Source organism: Pan paniscus, chromosome 6, assembly GCF_029289425.2.
Source record: "Pan paniscus chromosome 6, NHGRI_mPanPan1-v2.0_pri, whole genome shotgun sequence".
NCBI classification, from domain to species: Eukaryota; Metazoa; Chordata; class Mammalia; order Primates; family Hominidae; genus Pan; species Pan paniscus.
This window is the reverse complement of record NC_073255.2, coordinates 119,616,431-119,641,218: the sequence shown is the minus strand read 5'-3', so window position 1 is coordinate 119,641,218 and position 24,788 is coordinate 119,616,431. Positions and strand designations below refer to the sequence as shown.

The following is a 24,788-nucleotide window of genomic DNA, read 5'->3' as shown; positions in this document are numbered from 1 at the left end:
CCTCAGGGCAGCAGGAAGCCAGAGGCAGGAAGCAGGAGTTATAGGTCTGCTACCCACTCTGTAAGCCCAGAGCCAGGAGGCCCCAGGGCCAGGCTCACAGACCGGGCATGGAAAGCCTGCACCCTAGCCACTGTCGCGGTCACACAGGCCCCCTTCTGCAGCAGGTCCAGGTGGCTGGGACTGGAATCCAGGCTCCCGTCCCCAGAGCTGGGTTCTCCTTTCCCCCTGGCTTGCTGAACACCTGTGGAACGTGTGGTTTTTCTCCCTGGAGAGGAACGCCAGGACACCAGGAGAGCAGCCCTGTCGGGGAAACTGAGGCACACGGTTTCCTGCTGCAGAAAGCGGGCTGCACAGCATCGTGGCTGGACCTGGCCCCAGCTCTGGGAGGAGGACTCAGTCACAGGAGTTTAGGGACATCAGAAATAGCTGTAGTCAGGGATGACTGGGAGGGAGCAGGAGGAGGGGAGAGTTTGGATGAGCAGAACCTTTTCGAAGCTTCCTTCTGGAAACACTAGAAAGAGGGGCTCTTGTCCTGGCCCTCCCTCTCTCTCTCTCTTTTTTTTTTTTGTTGTTTTAGAAATGAGACCTTGATCTGTTGTCCAGGCTGGAGTGCAGTGGTGCAATCACAGCTCACTGAAGCCTCAACCTCCTGGGCTCATGTGATCCTCCCACCTCAGCCTCCTAAGTAGCTGGGCCTGCAGGCATGTGCCACTGATACAGGAGGGGGGACAGGGAAGTGCTGAGAGGAGAAAGGCAGGGTCCCTGGCAAGGGCTCCACCCTTGGGCCTGTGCCCACGGACCTAGGTGAGGACAGGCACTCCTGTTTATATGCCCAAATGTCGCATTTTCCAAGACCACCCTGGCCCACCACGCCCCCCGCCCCCCACCCATCCTGTGCCTATGAAAACCCTGAGACCCCAGTGGGTACACACACAGGTGGCTGGACATCAAGAGGAGCAGAGGATCGGAAGAGCACACCGACAGCACTGGCAGATGCTGGCAGGCCATCGACTGGCTGAATAACACAAATGCCCAGGGGAATTTGGCTGGGGATGTTCGGAGGAGAGTCTGGCTGCTGAGCACCTTGACTTCAGAGGAAAATCACCTTCCCACTTCATCCGCCTTCTGGCTCCCCATCATCTGCTGAGAGCTACTTCCACCACTCAATAAAACCTCGCACTCATTCTCCAAGCCCACATGTGATTCAATTTTCACAGTACACCAAGGCAAGAACCCCAGGATACAAAAAGCCCTTTGTCCTTGCAATAAGGCAGAGGGTCTAACTGAGCTGATGAACACAAGCCACCTACAGATGGCAAAAGTAAAAGAGCATCCTGTAACACACGCCCACTGGGGCTTCAGGAGCTGTAAGCATCCACCCCTAGACACTGCCGTGGGGTCGGAGCCCCATAGCCTGCCTGTCTGCATGGTCCCCCTAGAGGTTTGAGCAGCTGGGCACGGAAGAAGCGAGCCACACCCCCATCGCATGCCCTATGAACGGGATAAGGGAACTTTTTCGCTTCACCACTATGCCTGACTAATTTTTTAATTAAAAAAATTTTTTTTGTAGAAACAGAGTTTCACCATGTTGCTTAGGCTGGTCTCAAACTCCTGGCCTCAAGTGATCCTCCCTCCTCGGCCTCCCAAAGTGCTGGGATTACAGGTATGAGCCACTGTGCCTGGCCTCTGGCCCCACTTCTTATCTGCCTTGGGTGAGTGACTTAACCCATGTGTGCCTCAGTTTCCTCATCTGGAAAATGGGATATGGATTGAATGTGAGGACACGTGTTTTAAGACATGGCCTGACCTTCTGTGTTGTATATTAGCTGCTCTTCTTATTATTATTATGATACTCCCTTCCCCAAAGGCAGGGGATCAGCTGTACCCGGGGCTGAAGGCCTGAGGCCAGCTCCAGGGACAGTTAAGCTCTCCAGCCCCTGGAGACCCGTGGGCTCACTGCCTGAACCCAGCACTGCCGGCCCTGGCAGCTGTTCAGATATGGCGGGCCCCAGATGGACAGTGGCAGCCTCTGAGGCCGAGCTGGGGCTGCTGGGGCTGCACTAGACACAGGAGGGGCTTTCCAGGGCAGGTGTGGGCTCTGTTTGGCAGATCTACTAGAGAATTCTTGGGCTGGGCCAGGCCTGGTGGGGATGGATGTGTGTGTGTGAGGCCAGGGTGGAATGGAGGTCTCATTTTTCAGTTCTTCCTCATCAGAGTCACCTCCAGTTTTCTGTTTTCTTTTTTTTAAGAGACAATATCTCACTCTGTCGCCCAGGCTGGAGTGCAGTGGCACAATCATAGATCACTGCAGCCTCAAACTCCTGGACTCAAGCAATCCTCCTGCCTCAGCCTCCTGAGTAGGTGGGACTACAAGAGCACACCACCATGCTCGGCTAATTTTTTTGATATTTTGTAGAGATGGGGGTCTCACTATGTTGCCCAGGCTGGTCTTGAACTCCTGGCCTGAAGCGATCCTTCCCTCTTGGCCTCCGAAAGCTCTGGGATTACAGGCGTGAGCCACCGCGCCCACCCCATTTTTCTTTTATTTGTCCTGCTGCTTTCTCTGTTCATTGAGCATTTCAGTGCCCTGAGGGGGTCCCCTGGCCTGGGGGTGCTTAATGGACACCCTGATAATAGGCATATTGGTAGAAGGGGCCCCCGAGGGCCAGGTCGGTGCAGAAACTCTCTCCATAAGCAGACCGGGGGTTTCATACACTCCCCCCTATTCCTATGAGATGGCTGAGCCTCCTAGAGGGTGATGTCCCACCCAGAGTCCCACGGCTCCAGAGGTCCGGCCACACTGCAGTCTGAGTGGGTCCCAGCCAGCATGGGTGGCCCCACCCTGGGCAACACTCCCTGACGGCTCAAGGCCAAGTCTTCCCATTGGGGTTGCCAGCCTCAACTTACTCTGTGTCCTTGGCCAAATGCCCCTTCCTGGGTCTTGGTCCCTTGGCTCTAGAGAAAACAGTTGGCCCAGGGCTCTCGGAGATCCTGGAGGCTTAGGCAGTCCCTGCGTCCGTGGTATTTGCCCACAGATTCCCCCGAACCCTATCCACTCTGAATGGCCCAAGGCAGGTGCCTGGCAGGGAGGTCCCCATCCTGTCATGGATCACCTTCCACACTGGGCCCGGTGCATGCCAGGGGCCCTGGGAGGACCACTATTTAAGGGCCATCTCTGAGGTATCCCCAGGCCAACTGCAGTTCCAGGGAGCTCTCCAGACCATGGTAGGCTGGGGTTGTTCTGCTCTGCCACGGCTACCTTCCTCTCACCTCCACCTCCTCCCTGGGGAGCTCAGGCCTGTGGCTGTTGTGTCTTTGGCTTCAGCACTGCAGTCCCCTCCCTCCCACCCCTGCCCCTGCCCCTGCCCCTGACCTCATTCCGCAATTCCTTTTCTTTTTTAGACAGAATCTCACTCTGTTGCCCAGGTTGGAGTGCGGTGGCTCGATCTCGGCTCACTGCAACCTCCACCTCCTGGCTTCGAGTGAGGTTCCTGTCTCAGCCTCCCGAGTAACTGGGATTACAGGAGCCCGCCACCACACACGGCTATTTTTTTTTTTTTGTATTTTTGGTAGAGACAGGGTTTCACCATGTTGTCCAGGTTGGTCTCAAACTCCTGACCTCAAGTGATTCACCCGCTTCGGCCTCCCGAAGTGCTGGGATTACAGGCGTGAGACAGCGCCCAGCCTCATTTCTCAACTTTGACCTTGTTCTGTGGCCTTGACTCTGTGTGTGATTCTGACCTTCACCTCCTGCCTGAATTCACCCTGCCTCTCACTGACCTTCCTGACCTTAATCTGATGTTGTCCCTGGTCTGACCTGCTCTTCCCTCTTGATGCCATGCCTGGACCTGCCCCACTCGGGACTCCTCTCCACATGGGTCCTGATTTGAGCCTCTGCTTTCCTGGACTTTGTGGGGACTGCTGGGGAATGAGGAAGAGGAGGGTGGAGAGAGACGAGGTGGGCAGGGCCTGGGGGCTTCACAGGGGCAGTGGCTCTGAGGGCAGGGGCCCCCTGGGAGGGCCGGGGGTCAGTATTCCGAGCAGCGTGGCACCTCTGGAGCTCCGAGGTCCCCCTGTTCACCTTTGCCTGTGCACCTCATGTGACGCAGGGCTTGCTCTGGGTTCCTGCCCCTGGGGACTCCCTGCGGGGTATCAATCTGGCTGTCCCTCTGTGCCTGTGTCTCACCTGCCTCATTAGTTAGTCCCTCTCGGCACAGAGCTCTGACTTGGCTGTCAGCCTCGGCTTGTCACCTCCCGACTGCCCGAGGGCCTAGGGGCTTCTCTGTCTCGTCTTCTCAGCGCTTGTCCCTCCTCCGAGTCAGCCTCTATGGACTGCCTGTCTCCAGCGGGACTGTGATCTTCTTGGGGACCAAGACGGGGCCTGATTCAGCCCTGGGTCCCCAGGATGGACCTGCCTGGAGGTCCGTAGGTGTCTAATACATGTCCTGATGCTTTGAGGTCGACCTGCTCTAGGTTTTATAAATGGGGAAACAGGCTCAGAGAAGACAAGGAATTTCGTAACATCACAGAGGCTGGAAGCAGCCAAGCCAGGCTTTGAACCCAGATCCGGGTGACCCCCCTTCTTCCCTGAGATGTTCCTTTCAGGGGAATTTTATTTTTCAGGGGCCCATTCTCAAAAGGAATTTTCAAGACAGCTGGGCTGCAAAGACCCTAGGGTTTAGGACTCTTGTGCTATAAAGAAAATGATCTCTCCCTCCCTCGTGAAGCTCTGGGACAGTGTAGGGTGGGGGTGTAACCAGGGGGATCATGAGAGGCTGGGGGCGTGGGGGGCAGGGACTGAGGACGCCGAGGCCACAGCCAGGTCTGCCAGAGAAAGGGCAGAACCTCCCACAGACGGAAGTGATCATTTTTTATTAATCGGAGGAAATGTATATGTAATTATGTGAGATGAACTCTGCGGGGAAGTTCTTTTCTTTATGATGTCTGAAAGGATTTATAAATATTACAGAGGTTTTACAGCATCATAACGTCCCGGCCGCCCTGGCAGCCCCCTTTCAAAGGATTAGGAGAGACAAAGCACCCAGTAAAAGCTAATTATAAGTCAGCTGGCGCTTCTGCCCCCGCCCTCGACGACGCGGGCTCCTGGGCGGGGGTGGGGACAGCAGTGAGCTGGGGGCAGGGGAGACCACACAGGCGTTGGGGGAGGGGAGCAGGGGATGAGGGGACTCCTCTGCTCTGGTGGGGGCGGGTAGACAAGGGCTTGGCAGGAGAGGGTGGTACAGGTTGTGACGGAGACAGGAGCTGGTGGTGGGAACCCATTTCTGTGCCATCCCGTCCACCTCCCCCTCTGGAATCCAGCAATTCTTTTCCCCCATCAAGAGCCCATTCTGGGGCTCACAGTGCCCCTGGGGGCTGTAAGGATGGCTGCCCAGGAACAGGACTCTTGAGGGTCTTGGGGACCTAGGGCTTTCAGCAAATGCCCAATGGTGGACTTCCAGACACCCTGACATCACAGAGGCAGGAAGGCTGGCCAGAGACCATCTAACTACTCAACGTGGGTGGCCTCCTGCTTTGCCTGCTGCGTGGGTTGGCCCTGAGTTCTGGGCAGCTATTTCCAAGCACTGGCTGATCCCCACTTTGAGCCAGGTTCAGGGTGGGGACAGGAGAGATCAGAGATAGGGCAAAGTGGGTTTTACCCCTGAGGTGTCCACTTAGTCGAGGACACAGATGCACAGATATGTCAGGACAGTGTGATACATGCTGTGGGGGTGACAGTCCACAGTGGAGCCATGTGGGGAGGGGAGAATGGCCTGGGGTCAGGGAAGGCTTCTCGGAGGAGGTGACAGGGAGCTGAGCCTGCAGGATGGGTAGGAGTCTCTAGATAGATTCTCCAGGGAAGGCATTCCAAGCAGGGAATTCCAACAGAGCAACTCATTCCAGGCAGGGGCAAACGCCGGGAGGGAAGGCAGCTCTGGGACAGAGTAGAGGGCCTGGGTGAGAGGGAGTAGCAGCTCTGGGACAGGGCAACAGGCAGATCCTGTGGTGGGGCTAAGAGCTCAGTTGTTCTCCTGAGAACACGAAGAAGGTTTTTAGCAGCTGGCGATAAGGTCAGATTCCAGCTGTAGTGGAGGATGCCGGGGTAGAGATGGGGAGGCTGAAGGAAGAGATGCCCGCCTCTGTTCTGCAGCACGGGCGCCGGCCGCCCACCTTCCGGAGCCCAGGGGACAGGGCCAGGAAGCAGCTGTCCAGCTCTGTGGGGGTGCACGCCGTGCAGGCTTCTTGCCATGGGCTGGGAAAACGTCCTGATTACCTGCAAGGCTTCAGGGGTAGCCTTGTCTGTCTGCTGTAGGCACCGGGAAGGGCAGAGCGGTGTCATTCTGGACCGTGATGCCCTGGGAGGTGAGACAGGGGGTGGGGGCTGACCCTCGAGGCAGGGGCCGCTGCAAGGCCTTGTCTGGTACCTCGCAGGCACCGAGAAGAGCTCGGAAAAGAGCAGAAGGCACCGCCAGCTCCAACGTCTTCTCCATGTTTGATCAGTCCCAGATCCAGGAGTTTAAAGAGGTTGGTCTGCTGCCCCATGGGGCTGTTATGAGGATTCTTGGAATGCATGCCAGTTGCTCAAGGAGCTGGGCAGAGGCTCAGTCCTCAGTCTCGAGGGGCTGAAGATGTCATTATTACTATTATTATTATTATTATTTTGTTTGTTTGACAGAGTCTGGCTCTGTCGCCCAGGCTGGAGCGCAATGGCATGATCTCGGCTCACTGCAACCTCTGCCTCACGGGTTCGAGCAATTCTCCTGCCTCAGCCTCCCAAGTAGCTGGGATTGCAGGCACGCACCACCATGCCCAGCTAATTTTTTGAATTTTTAGTAGAGATGGGGTTTTGCCATGTTGGCCAGGCTGGTCTGGAACTCCTGACCTCAGGTGATCCACCCTCCTCGGCCTCCCAAAGTGCTGGGATTACAGACGTGAGCCACAGTGCCCAGCGCCCATTACTACATTTTTAAATGATTAGGTTTTTTTTTTTTTTTTTTTTTTTTTTTTGAGACAGGGTCTTGCTCTGTTACCCAGGCTGGAGTACAGTGTTGCAGTCAATGCTCCCTGCAGCCTCAAATTCCTGGGCTCAAGCCATCCTCCCACCTCAGCCTCCTGAGTAGCTGAAACTACAGGCATTCATCACCATGCCTGGCTAATTTTTTAATGTTTTGTAGAGACAGGGTCTCATTATTTCGCCCAGGCTTGTCTCAAACTCCTGACCTCAAGCAATCCTCCTGCCTCTGCCTCCCAAATTGCTGGGACTGCAGGCATGAGCCACCATGCCTGGCCAATGACATTATTTTTTGAGGCCACCATGGCCATGGCCCAGAGCCTGGGTGTGTGACCTGTTGCCCTCAGGCAGCCTCTTTGTCTCTCTGTACCTGACCCTGTGCTTGCTGTGTGACCTCGGGCCAGGCTTTTCTCTCTCTGAGCCTCAGTTTCCCTGTCTGCAAACTGGAGTTGCTGTGAGCCTGAAATGAGGGGTTGGGGATGGAGCCCATCCCAGCTGGGCTGCCAGAGGGACCTGCCCCAAGGCTCCTTGGGCAGCAGTCGGCAGGAGGGCGGTCCCTGGGGGAGGTGGCCGGGCTTGGAAGGGCGGGTGACTACTTAGCACCTGTGTCTCTGCCAGGCTTTCACCATCATGGACCAGAACCGCGATGGCTTCATTGACAAAGAGGACTTGAGGGACACCTTTGCCGCGCTGGGTGGGTAAGCCAGCAGCCGGGGGAGATTAGGGCCAGGCCAGCCGGAGAGAGTGGGCGGCTGGGGCCAGCAGGGCAGGGCTCGCGGTGAGCGTGAGAGGCTCCTGTGCTGGGGAGCACAGGGTAAAGGCAGCCACTGTCTGGAAAGTCAGGGGGGGACCTTCCTGGGGGGTTGGAGAAGGATTCGGCCAGGGAAGGGGAAAACACTTCAGGGACAGGAGTAGCAGCAGCATGGGCCTGGGACTGGGCCTGGTGTAGGGGACCCTGGGTGTGGGGAGGGGCCAGGAAAGCAGGGGAGAAGCTGAGTCGGAGGGAAAGACCCAACTCCCAGGTTGAGGTTTCTGATCCCTCTAAGGCCCCAGGGAAGAGCCTGAAGTCGCCTATGCAGGGTTTAGGTGGCAGAATGGACGTAACCAGGCCCTGATCCCCTGGGAATCTGAGTGTCCCCTGGAACCACAGGGAATCCTAGCATCCAGGCATCCACTGATCCCCTCCTGGGGCACAGGAACCCTAAGCCTGCAGCCCCCGTGCACCTCAGCTGCAGCTTCTTGGGCCTCAGTTTCTTCACCTGTAAAATGGGGATGAGAGTGACTTGCTCCCTTCTCATGAGGCTGGGGGCAGCCGGAAGCTGACTGTGGCCCAAATGCCCCCTAAAGAGTCCCCCAAAAAGGTGGCAGGGCCTTAGGGCTGAGTGGGGGGCACGTGGAGCAGCTGAGTGGGGAGGCTTTGTGGGATCCTCCGAGGCCCAAGCTCTGATCTCTCTTATCCTCCCTGCCCCCACCTCTCACCTCCCACAGGCCGCATCAATGTCAAGAACGAGGAACTGGAGGCCATGGTGAAGGAGGCCCCCGGACCCATCAACTTCACTGTGTTCCTGACCATGTTTGGGGAGAAGCTGAAGGGTGAGCCAGGCTCCTGGAGTCCTGGGGGGACAGCAGGGAATGGCAGGGGGACGGATGTAGGAAGGCAGGGGCCTGACACACATACACACCACAGGTGGGAGCATGATGTGGCCCCAGACACCAGCCCCCAGGTGCACGCACCTTCAGGGGCCCTGCCTCGGTTTCCCTCTCTTCACCGCAGACTGGGGTAACTATAAAGACCCCTGCCTTGGCCAGGCATGGTGGCTCACGCCTGTAATCCCAGCACTTAGGGAGACTGAGGCGGGCGGTTTGCTTGAGTCCAGGAGTTTGAGACCAGCCTGGGTGATATAATGAAACTTCATCTCTACTAATACAAAAATTAGCCAGACATGGTGACACATGCCTGTAGTCCCAGCTACTTTGGAGGCTGAGGTGGGAGGATCACTTGAGCCTGGGAGGTGAAGGTTGCAGTGAGCCGAGATCGCACCACTGCACTCCAGCCTGGGTGACAGAGCAAGGCCCTGTCTCAACAACAACAACAACCATAAAAACTAAACACTGCCTTTAACCCCTTTGCCCACCCATCCCACTGCCCCCAGCCATGCTGCCTCCCTACCTTCCTACCTGTGAGCTCCTTTTACCCGCTGTGCACATGGGGCTGGGGGGATAGGCAGAGGGTGCCGGAGGGAGGGTGTTTCCAAAAGATGCCGTGGTCGACCCCTGTGCAGGGCAAGTTACTCCCCTTGTCTTTTTCTGTGGTCACTGGAGCCCCCAGAGGAAGGATCGGGGAGCCTCATTCACAAATGAAGAGACTCAGATCCAGAGGAGTCACGACCCCTGCCCCAGATGCTCCAGCAAAAAGTGGCCGGGATGCAACCTCAACCCCAAACCCTGGCTCTAACCACTGTACCCGCCCGAGACACAGCATTAGGCGTGGGGTGGAGGGTTGGAGCCATCTGTGTCTCCTTTCCGTCCTGGCCTCGGGGGAGCTCTCCCATAGTGACATCCTGGAGCTTGAGGGTTCCGTGGTCAGAAGGAAGGGCCAAGGCCGGGCACGGTGGCTCATGCCTGTAATCCCGGCACTCTGGGAGGCCGAGGTGGGTGGATCACCTGAGGTCAGGAGGTCGAGACCACCCTGACTAACATGGCGAAACACTGTCTCTAGTAAAAATACAAAAATTAGCTGGGCATGGTGGTGGGTGCCCGTAATCCCAGCTGCTCGGGAGGTTGAGGCAGGAGAATCGCTTGAACCTGGGAGGCAGAGGTTGCAGTGAGCCGAGATGGTGCCATTGCACTCCAGCCTGGGTGACAGAGACAGACTCCACTACAAAAAAAAAAAAAAAAAAAAAAAGGAAGGGTCAGCCCAGGCAGTGGTCCCTGGGAGGTGAGCACTGTCAGCTCCGCACACTCAGGCTGCCCCTGCCAGGCCCCCTCCCTTGAACCCCCTGCCTTGGCTAGGCCTAGGGTCAGACCCTGGCTTCCATTGACTCCTAGGTTGACCTTGCACAGATTTATCTGCTTTCTGGCCTCAGTTTTTTGGTCTGTAAAATGGGCTTATAATAGTTTTCTGAGCCCGCTGTAACAAATTCTGTGAAACCAGGTGGCTCAAAACAACAGACATGTATTCTCTCACAGTCCTGAAGCCCAGAAGTGCGAAATCTGGCAGAGGATTTGGGGAGAATCCGTTCTTTGTCTCTCCCAGCCTCTGGTGGCTCTACCTCTTCCATCTCAGCCTCGCCGTCAATGGCCCCGCCCTCTTCTATTTAACCTCCCTCCACCTGCCTCTTTGTTTATTTTGTTTTGTTTTTGAGATGGAGTCTCACTCTGTTGCCCAGGCTGGAGTACAATGGCGTCATCTCAGCTTAGGACAACCTCCGCCTCCAAGGTTCAAGCGATTCTCACGCTTCAGCCTCCCAAGAAGCTGGGATTACAGGCACCCGCCACCATGCCCGGCTAATTTTTTTTGTATTTTTAGTAGAGATATCGTTTCACTACATTGGCCAGGCTGGTCTCGAACTCCTGACCTCAAGTGATCCGCCCATATCCGCCTCCCAAACTGCTGGGATTATAGGCATGAGCCCTCACGCCTGGACTCTACCTGCCGTCGGATTCAGGTCCTACTGGGATAATCTAAGATGACCTCTGCATCTCAAGATGCTTAACTTACATCTGCAAAGTCCTTTTTTCCAAATAAGGTGACATTTGCAGGCTCTGGTGGACATATCTTTTTTTTTTTTTTTGAGACGGAGTCTTGCTCTGTCACCCAGGCTGGAGTGCAGTGGTGTGATCTTGGCTTACTGCAAGCTATGCCTCCCGGGTTCACGCCATTCTCCTGCCTTAGGTTCCCAAGTAACTGGGGCTACAGGTGCCTGCCACCACGCTCGGCTAATTTTTTTGTATTTTTAGTGGAGATGGGGTTTCACTGTGTTAGCCAGGATGGTCTCGATCTCCTGACCTCGTGATCCACCCGCCTCGGCCTCCCAAAGTGCTGGGATTACAGGCGTGAGCCACCGTGCCCGGCCTCTGGTGGACGTCTCTTTTTAGGGGCCAGCATTCAGTCCACCACAGGGTGATCCGACCTGACATCACAGGTTTGATGGGGTGAAAAATCAGTACTGTCATGGGTCGTGACCTGCTGTGGGGTAGAGCAGCCTCCACGCACCGTGTCCTGGCAGATCCAGAGCCAGAAGGAAGGCAGCCATCAGCCTGGGTGCGAGAGATGAGGAAACCCAGGGCTGGGGAGGGCAGGCTCATCTGGAGCAGGCTTTGAACTTGGGGCTGTGTAGCCGAATCAGGAGCATCACTGGGCCCACCTCCAGGCAGCTTGTCGGGGCCTATTCCCAGGACCATGTGCGCCTCCTGGAAGAGCTCAGAAGCCCAGGAGGCCGGGAGAGAAGAATGCTCTATGGGAAAGACATGTGTGACTCCAGCCAGCAACTTCAAAGGAAGCAGACAGGCCTGATTCTTTTATCCAGAGGCACATAACTGAAGGAGGCGTGTTAAAGGCCAGCGGGAGGGCCTGGGGAAGTGGCCTGTGGTTCTGCCAGGGTGGACGGCCCAGGGCCGGGCCCAGGAGGTGAGGCCGTGAGCACCTCCCGCCCCTGGTGTTGGGCATGGGCGAGGGGCCCTGCTGCCAGAGCAGGAGTTTAGAGAGACCTCCAAGAGTGCTCAGGGGAAGGGGAGGGGACTCTGTCAGCTCACAGTGGGCCCCAAACCTGTTTCACAGATGGGAAGATTGAGACTAAAAGCTCGTGTCGGTCCATGGTTGAGCTGAAGCTGTGACCCAGGGCCTGGTGTGGGCTGCAGGGCTGCAGCTTTTTCTCATTTTTGCAGGGGCGCCGGGACTGGGGCTCCGGCTGAGCCTGTCGTGCAGACGTGGCCAGACTGCGTGAGAGGCCGGTGGGAGGGGACAGGAGCCGGGAGGGCAGGGTGCTGGGGCCGGCGCCGCCTCACCCCGCTAATTGGGAAGAGGAGACTGTGTCATGAGATTCCCAACGATGATGTGAGGAAGTGGCCACTCTATAGCAGATTTTATGAGGTTTGCAGTCTCAAGAACAGAGGCTCTTTCTGGGGAGGAGAGAAGGGAGGACTGCCAGCCACGGTAACAGGGAGTGGCAGGGCTGCGCTGGGTGCCTAAGTCCATGTGCATTGTCCGCAGGGGGACAGGCTGGAGCCGGCCACAAACCTGCCCCAGCAGTGAGGCCTCTTCAAAGATGCTGGGAATTTTCAACTAATCAGTGAAACCTGGGAGGCTGTGGCCTCGGAGGCAAATCCCACATGGGTGCCCCACGTGATGCTCTGGTCACTCAACCCTCACCCGCCTAGAGGCACCTGCTACCCCCTGCCTGCTTGGCCAGGCTGTGAGGGCCTGGAGCCCTGCCCTCGCTGCACCCTGGGCTGAGCCTCTCTGCTGGGCACACCAGCTCCCTGCCACCCTGCCCAGAGGCAGTCCATGGCTCTGCCCTCTAGGAGTTCCCAGGCCAGCGAGGCCAGTGTGTGCCAGGTTTTTTCACTCTGTGCCAGTTTCAGAGATGCCCAGAGACTCAGACACTGCCCAGTCCTGGCTAGCTCCTAGTCTGATGGGGGAGGCACAGATGGCCCTGACCCAGTCTGATGGGAGAGGCACAGATGACCTTGATCTGGTGTGATGGGGGAGGAACAGATGGCCCTGACCCAGTCTAATGGGGGAGGAACAGATGAGGCCCTGATCTAAGCTGAGGGGGGAAACACACTTGGCTCTGACCCAGTCTGATGGGAGAGGCACAGAAGGCCCTGATCCAGTCTGATGGAAGAGGCACAGATGGCCCTGACCCAGTCTGATCGGGGAGACACAGATGGCCCTGATCCAGTTTGATGGGAGAGGCACAGATGACCCTGACCCAGTCTGATGGGGGAGGCACAGATGAGGCCCTGATCTAATCTGATGGAGGAAGCACAGATGGCCCTGACCCAGTCTGATGCAGGAGGAACAGATGGCGATGACCCAGTCTAATGGGGGAGGCACAGATGGTCCTGACTTAGTATGATGGTGGAGGAACAAATGGCCCTGACCTAGTCTGATGAGGGAGGCACATGGCCCTGGCTAACCTAATCTGACTGGCAAGAGCACAGGGTGACAAAAGGAGCAGGGGACTCTGGAGTCCACAGAGATGGGTTTAAATCCTCCCTTCTCTTATCAGTGGGGACTTGGGCAAGTAATGAAATGTCTCTGAGCCTGTTTTTTCTATGATAAACCAAGATATCCACATCTACTCCATGGGTGCTCTCAGAGCTCCAGGGGATAAAATCTTAAAGCTGCAGGCATAGAGCGCTCAGATGTATTTGCAGCCCTGATCAACCCATGTTCGTTAAAACCTTACCATGAATGGTATGTTATCTTAGCTGCTCCTATGAGGTGGGTAGCAAGCACCATCTCTGTCCCCTTTCACCAATGACACATTTGAGCACTGAAGAAAGGAAGGGGGCACCCCCGCATCCACAGTGAACAAGGGGGACATGGTGACAGAAGGGGAAAGGGCACCGGGCGAGGGTGGCCAGGTCACCTGCTGTCATTCACGCAGCCCGTGAAGCCTTGGGCAAGACCCTTCCTCTCTCTGGGCTTCAGTTTCCCATTGGTGCAATGTGGGGGCTGCACATTCAATCCCATTGTGGGTATCAGATTCATTTCTTCTAATGACATCTCTCCCCAAGGCTGTGCTGTGACCGGGATAAAAGCAGAACTTCTCTGGCTTCACTTCTGCCCCCTTGAATCCCTTCCCTTGGCCTGTTGGCCCACCTGCCCCACTTCTGGCCGGGACAATCTCTCTCAGACCCCTCCAATGCCACACTGCCCAAGCCCCAGCCTTTTGGCATCCACGTACAGAACTCTTTTTCCTCCACCCACGGCCTCTTGTGCACAGCTTGGGTAACATGTGAGCCCCAGAGTCATGCCCCCTCACCCAGACCACTGGTCATGCAGCTGTGAGACCCTGGGCAAGTCACTTAACTTCTCTGGGTCTCAGCTTTTCCATCTGTAAAATAGGGAAGGGTTAAGCACAAATTAAATGCTCAATCAGGGTCTCGGTGTACAGTTGCGCAGGTTGTTCACAAAATATATATATGTGGTACCCTTGTCTATGATTACAATTACCTGTTTCCCTCCTTGCTCTTGCTTCAAGTGAGCTCGGCCCTCGCTGTGCGGTGAAAGTTGGGGAAGAAGTTCCCCAGAGCTGTGCCTCTGTGCAGGGGCCGTGGGACTTGCCCCCAGCCCCAGCCCCTGCCCAGCCTTATGCCTGTCCCTGTGGGGCCCTCTTCACCTGCCTCTCTCCCTGCCCTGTATGTGCTGCTTATAGGCACGGACCCAGAGGAGACCATTCTCCACGCCTTCAAAGTGTTCGACACTGAAGGGAAAGGTTTCGTCAAGGCCGATGTGTAAGTTTCCCCTGACTCCCCCAAAATGCTCAGGGGAATAAGCCAGCTTTGGGCTGGGGTCAGGGTGGATGGTCGCCCAGTCTCCTCTCCCAGAAGCCAGGAGCTGGGGGGCCGCTGCCCAGCCCAGTGATATCGCTTGATGTCCCTTCCCCTCTCTGGACCTTGGTGTCCCCTTCTCTATGTGTGCGTGGAAGTAGAAATGGATAAGAAATGGTGGGTCAGGCTGGGCACGGTGGCTCACGCCTGTAATCTCAGCACTTTGGGAAGCCGAGGTGGGCAGATCACTTGAGACCAGGAGTTTGAGACCACCCTGGCCAACACAGCAAAACCCCATCTCTACTGAAAATAATAAAAAAAAATTAGCCAGGCATGGTGGTGCATGCCTGTAGTCCCAGCTACTCTGGTGGCTGAGGCAGGAGAATCGCTCGAACCCAGGAAGTGGAGGTTGCAGTGAGCCGAGATCACGCCATTGCACTCCAGACTGGGCGACAGAGTGAGACTGTCTCAAAAAAAAAAAAAAAGAAGAAGTGGTGGGTCACTCCAGGAGAGCTTCCTAGTGGGGTGGGTGTGGGGGCAAAGGCAGATCTTGAAGGATGACTGCAGGTTGCCCAGGCTAGCGGGGGAACAGCATTCTAGATGAGGGAACAGAGAGCTTGGAGGGCCAGGGCTTGGCGTGTGCATGTTTGTTCAGAGTTGGCTGCAGCTGGAGGGTGCGGGTGGAGGTGGTGTAGGGGAGACTGAGCACAGAGCGGCAGGCGGGGCCTCTGGGGGGGTGCTCACACCCTAGCCCCTGGACCCTGCGTCTGCCCTGGGAGCATGGGAGAACCTGAGGAGGAGTTAGGCAAGGACACCATGGAGGCCAGCCTGGAGAAGGAGAGGAGAGGGTTGCAGCTCCCAGGAGGGTCATGGCCGTTGAGACGGAGTCGGGCGGACAGATAAGCAAAGAGCCAGGGGCCAGTGCCCGTAGGATCCAGGGTCTGGGGAGAGGACTGAGCCAGATCGTAGCCAGCACCGCCTCGGGCAAGAGGGCAGTAAGGATTGGGGAAATTGACCAGCTCACTTGGAATGCATGAAGGGGAAGTGGCTGCAGGCAGCTGTCTGGCAGGCACCGGGGCTGCCATCATGAGGGTAGGGGTGCCCCACCCAGTGACAGCAAGGGAACAGAGAGCCAAGAATTGCAGGCAGGAGTGGGCAGGGGAGTGGCAGCCTTCCCAGGACCCAAGATTCAGGGCTGACCTCTGAGCTGTGCCGACGCAGTCCCTTCAGAACCTTGCTGGACCTGAGGGTGGCCTGGGGCAGGTGAGATTCCTCCCCAGGCCCAGGCTTCCTGATCAATTACTGTAATGCTGCCAGCCTTCATTTTGAGGCTAGTTTTGCTGGTTTTGAGATTCTCGCATCTCAAAGGGAGAGGGCAGACGCAGCAGGGGTGGAGGTGGAGAGGGTCTGTCCCGTCTCACACATTCTCAACTCCAAGACCATGAGTCACATACTCCCCTGGGATGGGGAGGGGATGCTGAGGGTTGCTGCAGTCCACAGTCCTCCCCTTCACCCCTCCCTTGGGGTCTGTGGCTCCTACCTCCATCCTGGGGACCTGGGGAGGCATCAGAGGCGCCCCCGGAGTAACCCCGAGCCCTTCCTCTACTGTCAACCACTTTCTCTCTCACCAGTGCAAGGACAAGGCTGGGAAGACCCTTTGGGGACCTAATTTGGGAACTGAAGGCACTGCCTTGGGATATGGGACCTGGATCTGTGGCTGCAGGCCAGGCAGGCCAGACAGGCCACGGTGGAGGCTCTGGTTGAAACAGAGTCTGTGAAAAGTCCCCGGCTTGGAGAGCTGGAAACTGTGACTGTCCCACAGAAACATAAATAATGGAAAATGTGCATTGGTCCTTAGCGAGGCCTGCCGCAGCCGGTGCCAGAGGACGCTCTGGGTGGACGAGGCCCCACTCAGCCGTCTGATCCCATCTCTGCCCACTGAGCTCCCTTAAGAACCCTGCAGGACCCTCCAAGTTTGAGGGGGCAGGCCCTTGCAGGCCCAGGAGGACACGGACCTGGGCAGGCCTTCCTGTACCCTTGGCGGAGCACAGGCATCTTGTCTCTAAAACACTGTGCAGGTGTCAGTGAACGTCACAAGCTGGAGGAAAGAGTGTGTACAGAATCAGGCAAAAGAGGCTCTGCGGTGGGGGACCTGAGGTGTCTCCCCTCAATGATCCAGAGCTTGATTATAGTGCATGATGGGAAATCAGAGTAGCCCCCATGGTGGGGTCCCCTGGTCATTGCTTTTGGTCCCTACCTGATGCTGGGAGGAAAGCCCACTTCATGGAGGAGAAAACCGAGGTTCAGAAGCTACTTGGCCATCGGGGGTGCTGGCAGGGTCAGCCCCAGGTTGATGTCCTCCTGGTCCAGGATGTCCCCCTGCCCCCGCTTGCCCCTCATCACCCCTGGGATCTGCATGTTCAAGCTGGGTATCCCGTTCCCTGAACATGACTGTGTCTCTCCCTTGAACAGCATCAAAGAAAAACTTATGACCCAGGCAGACCGCTTCAGTGAGGAGGAGGTAAACTGGGATTCTGGTGGGTCACGGCGGATTCTCTGCTCTGGCCCCCACTTGGCCTGGTGCAGGCTGACTCTCTGCTCCTTCTCAGGTCAAGCAGATGTTTGCAGCGTTTCCCCCAGATGTGTGCGGCAACCTGGACTACAGAAACCTGTGCTACGTCATCACTCACGGTGAAGAGAAGGATTAGGGGATCACAAGTCTCCCCGACATTCAGGGGCAGCAAACACTGTTGTGGGGTGTGACAGGGAGCTCTTGCAGCCAGAGGTTGCAGGAAAAAGGCTTCCCTTGTCCTACGGTTGGGGACAAAGCAAGAATAAATAATGCTAACGAGGTCTGAGTTTGTGCGGTAAATGCTCCAGCGAGGGAGAAAACGAAACATTCCTATCTTGTTGGTTTTTCCAAACCTTTTTTGTTCCTCTGGCTCTGCGTAAATGTTCCCGAGGAGCTGGTGTTTAGAGCTAATTGACAGTTTTAACAATTCCCTGCTAAGCCACGGGATATTGCCTTCATTTATGGAGCTTTTATTAAGCACCTAGTGCATGCCAGAGGCTGTGCTGGTCCCAGGGACTCTCAGAGGAGCCAGGACTGTCCCTGGGCAGGAGATGGTGCTGACTGCGGTGAGGAAGGCAGAGGAGGGGGCAAAAAGTGGGGTGGGGACATCGGTGGGAGGAGAATGGAGAAGCACGGGAGAAAACTGGCTGCAAAGAGCTGGCTAGAGGTGAAGACGTCAGAAGGGAAGGGGTGGCTTCAAGGGATGTTTAGGGGGTAGGTAAGGATTTCTTAAATGGGACACACATAACTCTGATCATAAAAGTGGATAAGTTGGACTTCATCAAAATTAAAAACTTCTGCTCACCAAAGGATACAATTAAGAATGCAAAAAGGCACCGGACGAGAAAAGATACTGGCAACATAGATCATGACAAGATCTCATATCCAGAAGATGTATTTTTTTAAAGTCCTACATATCTATAATAGAAAGATTATAACCCCAAAAAAGGTAGACGACAAGAATAATATCCAAATGGCCATAAAGATCTGAAAAGAAGCCGGGCACAGTGGCTCAGGCCTGTAGTCCCAGAGCTTTGGGAGGCCGAGGCAGGAGGATTGCTTGACGCCAGGAGTTTGAGACCAGTCCCGGCAACATAGCAAGACCCCATCTCTACAAATAAAAAAAAATTTAAAAATTAGCCTGGCATGGTGGCGCATGCCTATAGTCCCAGCTATTCAGGAGGCTGAGGTGGGAGGATCACTTGAGCCCAGGAGTTGGCGGCTGCAGTGAGCTGTGATCACACCACTGCACTCCAGCCTGGACGACAGCAAGACCCTGTCTGAAAAAATAAATAAATAAATAAATAAATAAATAAATAAATAAATAAATAAATAAAAATAAATGATAGGGCACTCATACATGGGAATACCACATGGCAATAAGAACAAACTACTGATGTACACAACAGCTTGGTTGATTGCTCATATATACTATGTTGTATGGAAAAAGAGGCAAAAGAGTGCATACTTAAAAAAAAACTTTTTTATTGAGATACAATTCACATACCATAAAACCCTCCCCTTCTTTTTTTTTTTTTTTTTTTTAGACAGTCTCACTCTGTCACCCAGGCTGGAGTGTAGTGGCGTGATCTCGGTTCACTGCAACCTCCGCCTTCCGGGTTCAAGCGATTCTCCTGCCTCAGCCTCCCAAGTAGCTGGGATTACAGACACGTGCCACCATGCCCGGCCAACATTTGTATTTTTAATAGAGACGGGGTTCCACCATGTTGGCCAGGCTGGTTTCGAACTCCTGACCTCAGGTGATCCAACCGCCTCGGCCTCCCAAAGTGCTGGGATTACAGGTGTGAGCCACCGCGCCCTGCCTTTTACCACTATTTACAAACAGAATATTAATCACCACAAAATGAAATTCATTAGTGGTCACTCCTTATTCTTCCTGCACTCAGCCCCTGGCAACCATGAAGCTACTACTGCCCGTCTCTATGGATTTGCCTGTTCCGGACATTCATATAAATAGGATCCTGCAATACATGGCCTTTTGTGTCTGGCATCTTTCACTTAGCATAACATTTTCATGGTTCATCCTTGTTGTAGACTTTATTTGTTTATTTATTTATTTATTTTTGAGACAGAGTTTCACTCTTGTTGCCCAGGCTGGAGTGCAGTGGCATGATCTTGGCTCACTGCAACCTCTGCCTCCTGGGTTCAAGTGATTCTCCAACCTCAGCCTCCCGAGTAGCTGAGATTACAGGCATACACCACCACACCTGGTTAATTCTGTATTTTTAGTAGAGAGAGGGTTTCACCACGTTGGTCAAGTTGGTCTCGAACTCCTGACCTCAGGTGATCCATCTGCCTCAGTCTCCCAAATTGTTGGGATTACAGGCATGAGCCACCACACCTGGCTTCATTCCTTTCTGTAGCCAGATAAGATTCCATTTTATGGATAGATCACATTTTGTTTATTCATCAGTTGATGCACATTTGAGATATTTCTGTTAGCTATTATGGATAACGCTACTATGAACATTTGTGTACAAGTTTTTGTGTAAATATATGTTTTCAATTCTCTTAGGCATATACCTAGGAGTGAAATTACTGGTTCATATGGTAACTCTATATTTAACTTTCTGAGGAATTGCCAAATTGCTTTACAAAAAGGTTACACCATTTTGTATTCCCACCAGTGATGTACAAGGGTTTCAATTTTTCCACATCCTTGCCAACACTTGTTATTTTCTGTTTTTTTTTCTTCCAAAATTATAACCATCTTAATGGGTATGAAGTGGTATTTCATTTGGGTTTTGATTTGCATTTCTCTAATGGATAATGACATTGAGCATCTTACCATGTTTTTATTGGCCATTTGTATCTCTTGGGAGAAATCTGTTCAGGTTCATTGCCCATTTTAAAATTGTGTTACACTTTTTTGTTGCTGAGTTTAGAAGTTCTTTATATATTCTAGATACTAGATCTTTTTATTTTAATTTATTTGTCTATTTATTTATTTTTGAGACAGGGTCTCACCCTGTCACCCAGGCTGGAGTGCAGTGGCACCATCACAGCTCACTGCAGCCTCATTCTCCCAGGCTTAAGCAATCCTCCCACCTCAGCCTCCCAAGTAGCTGGGACTATAAACATGAGCCACCCCACCTGGTTACTTTCTATATTATTTTATTTTATTATTTATTTATTTATTTGGAGAGCTGCCCAGGCTGGTCTTGAGCTCCTGGGCTCAACCAATCTTCCCACCTTGGCTTCCCAAAGTTCTGGGATTACAGGCAAGAGCCCACCACGCCCAGCCTGGACCCTTTTAGATATGTGATTTGCAAATATTTTCTCCCATTCTGTAGGATGTCTTTGTACTCTCTTGATAGTGCCCTTTGATGTACAACAATTTTACATTTTGATGAAGTCTATTTTAGCTATTTCTGCTTGTGCTTTGGGTGTTATATCTAAGGAACTGTTGGGCAGATGCAGTGGCTCATGCCTGTAACCCCGGCCCCTGGGAGGCCGAGGCAGACAGATCACATGAGGTCAGAAATCTGAGACCAGCCCGGCCAACATGGCCAAACATCATCTCTACTAAAAATACGAAAAAACTAGCCAGGCATGGTGGCACACACCTGTAGTCCCAGCTACTTGGGAGGCTGAGGCAGGAGAATCACTTGAGCCCAGGAGTTCAAGGCTGCAGTGAGCTGTGATTGTACCACTGCACTCCAGCCTGGGTGATAGAGAGAGATCCTGAGGCCCTGTATCAACAAAAAGAAAAGAAAAAAAAATAAAGAAAAGAAAGGAAAGGAAAGGAGGAAAGAAGAAAAGGGAGAAGGGAGGAATGGAGGGAGGGAGGAATGGAGGAAGGGAGGCAGGGACGGAGGAAGGGAGGGAGGGAGGAAGGGAGGAAGAGAGAAAGAAAGAGAGAGAAAGAGAAGAAAAGAAAAGAAAAGAAAAGAAAGGAGGGAAGGAAGGGAGGGAGGAAGGGAGCGAGGAAGGAAGACAGAGAAAGAAAGAAAAAGAAAAAAGGAAAGCAAGAGAGAGAGAGAAAGAGAGAGAAAGAAAGAAAGAGAGAGAGAGGGAGGGAGGGAAGGGAGGGAGGGAAAGGAAAGAAAAGTAAGAAACAAGAACCGAGTGTTTAAGGAAGAGAAGAGCAGGTCTAAGGTGTGACCCTGGAATCGGGTGGCTGAGGTTGGGGGAGCAGGTCCCTGGAGCCAAGGATTGGAGGCTGTGGGTTGAGGGGTAGAATTCAGACCCTGAGAGGCCAGGAGGAAGGAGGCCAAGGAGAGTGGCATGTTGGACCCTGCAGAGGGCCAGCCCTGGCTTTGACGGTAGCTGCTTAACCACAGGGGCCACACTCCCCTACCCCTTGGCCACAGTGAAAGGTCTCCCCTCCTCTTTCCCCACTGCTGAGCTCCTGTTCCCTCTGTGGGAGGCGGGAGAGAGAAGCACCACCATCAGTCTGGAGCTCTGGGCTCAGGACACAGGGGACAGGTACATGGCAGAGGAGCTCCTCCCTCCACCCCAAGCCTGGCTCCGCTTGCTCTCCAAGACTTTGACTTTCCTAGAAATCACGGACCGAGCCCTGTCTCTGCTGCTGAGGAACTTGTCAGACCTGTTTGTGCCCCGCAGAACCAAGCCAGCGCCAAGGTACTGCAGGCCACAGGCATCTGCTTGCCAGCTGCTCCCTGCAGCTAGGCCTGCCCACCTGCAGGAGCCCAGCTCCTCCAAGACACAGGGCCAGCCGGCAGGGAAGGCCAGAGGGACTCCACGTCAGCTCAGAGAGGAGGCTGGGGCATTCATCTCATTTATTCCTCTGTCCTCATTGCCTCCACTTGTCTATACCTCCTCTGTACCAGTGCTCAGAGAGGGTGATCAATAACACCAGTAACACCTCACCTCTGCCCTCAATGGTCTCTGGCTGGGAGATACCAGGATGGGGGTAGGCTACAGGCATGGGAGTGATGCGGCACAAGTGGGGCCCCAGGGAAAAGAAAAGCAGGGGGCCTCTCAGAAGGCACAAGATGGCTGTGAGGCTGCTGGCGGCTCCAACTCCCTGGTCTCTGCCACTCTTGGGAGTTACACAGCATGGCCTCCTGGAGGCCCCTCTCTCCCAAGCTGTGGTTCATTGGTGGTCTCCACTGCCCCTGACCTGGGCACATGACTAGCTGCCTTCAATATCCATGCCTTTCTGTCCAGTCCTTGAGGAATACCTGGATGACCCCAGGCTCTACAGTTCTTCCTCCCGTCCCTGTAGCTGGGGTAATCCACAGAGCTGCCCTTCTGGGGGTAGAGGGCTGAGGCTCCCAAAAGCCAGAGAGAAATCAGCAAGAATGAGCATGTGGGTGGACACACCGTCTTTCCAGAGTTCTTTCTGAAAGCACCTTTCTAAAGGTACAAGAACGTGGCAGGGTGCAGTGGCTCACACCTGTAATCCCAGCACTTTGGGAGGCCAAGGTGGGAGGATTGCTTGAGCCCAGGAATTCTAGACCAGCCTCAGAAACAAAGCAAGACCCTATCTCTAAAAGAAATGATAAAACAAAACAAAACAAAACAAACAAAAGAACCCCTTGCCGGCCTCTTGAACTTCCCTGCACCACCGTGCCCTGAGCTCTGGGTTCCAGCTGCACAGTTTCATTGGGTACCCTACGTTTCCTCCTGTTGCAGAGTCTTGCTCATGCTGCTCCCTCTGCCTGGAACACTCCCTGCCCCCTTTGCCCAATCCCCCCTGCATTAGTCAGGGTTCTTAGAGGTAAAGAACTAATAGGATAGATATATAATAGGATAGGATATATATATAAAAAATAGGATATATATATATATAATAGGATATATATATATATATAAAGGGGAGTTTATTAAGTATTAACTCACAGGATCACAAGGGAAAGAATTAATGGGATATATATAGAGAGAGAATTATTATATATAAAGAATTATTGTATTATATATAATATATATAATAGGATAGGATATATGTAAAATAGGATATATATATAAAGGGGAGTTTATTAAGTAGTAACTCACAGGATCACAAGGGAAAGAACTAATAAGAGAGAGAGATATATATAGAATTATATATAAAGAATTATATAATATATATTATATAACATTATATAAAATAGGATATATATATAGAGAGAGATATAGATATACATAAAGGGGAGTTTATTAAGTATTAACTCACAGGATCACAAGGTCTCACAATAGGCCGTCTGCAAGCTGAGGAGCAAGGAAACCAGTCCAAGTTCCAAAGCTGAAGAACTTGGAGTCCAATGTTCGAGGGCAGGAAGCATCCAGCACAGGAGAAGGGTGTAGGCTGGGAGGCTAGGCCACGCTAGTCTTTCCACATTCTTCTGCCTGCTTTATATTCTGGCCTCACTGGCAGCTGATTAGATGGTGCCCACCCAGATTGAGGGTGGGTCTGCCTTTCCCAGTCCACTGACTCAAATGTTAATCTCCTTTGGCAACACCCTCACAGACACACCAAGGATCAATACTTTGCATCCTTCAACCCAATCAAGTTGACACCCAGTATTAACCATCACGCTCCCTACTCAGCTTTCTGGTCTCAGGTCAGCAGCGTATCCTAAGGCCCTGACAGCGGCATAGGCCAAATCACTTTCCATGTAGTTTCATGGCACCAAGAACTTGCACTTTTTGGTAAGTGGTGTCTGTCTTCCCCCAGAGTGCCATAAGTCCCTGAGGGAAGGGAGTAGGCTGGATTTGCCCACGGCTATGCCCCCAGCACCCTACATGGGGCCTGGCATGCAGGAGGCTCTTGGGAAATATTTGACTGGCTCCAGGACACCCAGAGAGCCAGCCCCGAATCATGGGAGTTATCTGGAAGCAGCTCTGTGGCTTTGGGCCTCCAAGACACTGCAGGGCAGAAGCTGAGGCTGGAATTGCAATTATTCCTGAGCCTCCTGGAGGCTTCAGGGTACTTTCCCTGTCTGCCTGGGCCTTAGTCTTCCCATAAGCAGAATGGAACCCCAGGGCCCCTGGTGTCTCAAGGATATGTACCCCCCAGGGCAGCAGCAAACCCAAGGCCATGGCCAGTCCTGGGCTTGCTTGGCAGCATCCAAGGTGATGCATCTTGTTATCTGGCCAAAGTGGCTCTCCTAGAATCCTTGGTAGCCCCATACTTGGCCTGGTAGGTGACAGACAGGGAACACAGGCAGGGTTGGGACAGGCGTTTGTAGCCCCAGGGAGCTGGGTACAGGGATCCGGGTCTGCCCCCGCACCGGCTCCCACAGCCAGCTGGGTCTCATTGAGAGTAATTAGCCCAGCAAGACGCCTGGGTCTTGGCATTTCATTTTTCCGCTCAGGATCCATCAGCCGGGGGCCTTCGGACAGTGGCCCCCGCATAAATCATGAGGGGGTCGCTGTTAAGAGAAACGGCAAATTCCTTCCACCCGTGTGGCTGCTTAAATTGACTCTGGGAGCAGATTCCGTCCTGGCGCTCACTCAAGAATGGCCAAGTCCTTTGAAGGTCTTTCCAGGACGGACCCCAGGGGCTTGGAGCTGGCGGGGCGGCGACTCTCCCAGGGATCCTCTGCTGACCGCAGAAGGGTGGGGCCCCTCCCAGGACAGCGTGGCTGGTGGAGGGACCCTGCCTGGCACTGGCTTCCACCATCACTCTGTTTTTCTGGCAACCCTGGGAGCGGCTGCACCTTTTTCACAGCCAGGACATGGCTGGGGTGGAAGTGGGGACTAGGGGCTGATGGTGTCTTTAGCCTGGGACACCACACT

At 54.1% G+C, this 24,788-nt stretch overlaps 1 protein-coding gene across 3 annotated transcripts; it reads left to right on the top strand.

Annotated features, from left to right (window-relative positions):
- Positions 1–1,407: 1,407 nt before the first annotated feature.
- MYL10 (myosin light chain 10) lies at positions 1,408–17,362 on the top strand. 3 transcript variants are annotated; one of them, XM_057302917.1, is made up of 8 exons: positions 1,408–1,663; positions 6,430–6,522; positions 6,674–6,775; positions 7,628–7,703; positions 8,498–8,602; positions 14,395–14,473; positions 16,982–17,030; positions 17,119–17,362. In XM_057302917.1, the coding sequence occupies exons 1-8, from the start codon at positions 1,586–1,588 to the stop codon at positions 17,215–17,217; spliced, it is 681 nt and encodes a 226-aa protein (XP_057158900.1). In that variant the 5' UTR covers positions 1,408–1,585; the 3' UTR covers positions 17,218–17,362. The 3 variants fall into 3 exon arrangements, with proteins under 3 accessions (XP_057158900.1, XP_034820544.1, XP_063462386.1); XM_034964653.2 differs by lacking the exons at positions 1,408–1,663; positions 6,674–6,775 and having other exon boundaries at positions 5,834–6,522; positions 17,119–17,324; XM_063606316.1 differs by lacking the exons at positions 1,408–1,663; positions 6,674–6,775 and having other exon boundaries at positions 5,834–6,522; positions 16,982–17,324.
- The last annotated feature ends 7,426 nt before the right edge of the window (positions 17,363–24,788 follow it).

Bases quoted from the DNA above. Each gene is read 5' to 3' on its own strand.
- MYL10 (XM_057302917.1), top strand. From the start codon at position 1,586: ATGTTGCTTAGGCTGGTCTCAAACTCCTGGCCTCAAGTGATCCTCCCT. The intron at 7,704-8,497 runs GTGGGTAAGCCA...CACCTCCCACAG, and splicing joins GGACACCTTTGCCGCGCTGG to GCCGCATCAATGTCAAGAAC. The intron at 17,031-17,118 runs GTAAACTGGGAT...GCTCCTTCTCAG, and splicing joins ACCGCTTCAGTGAGGAGGAG to GTCAAGCAGATGTTTGCAGC.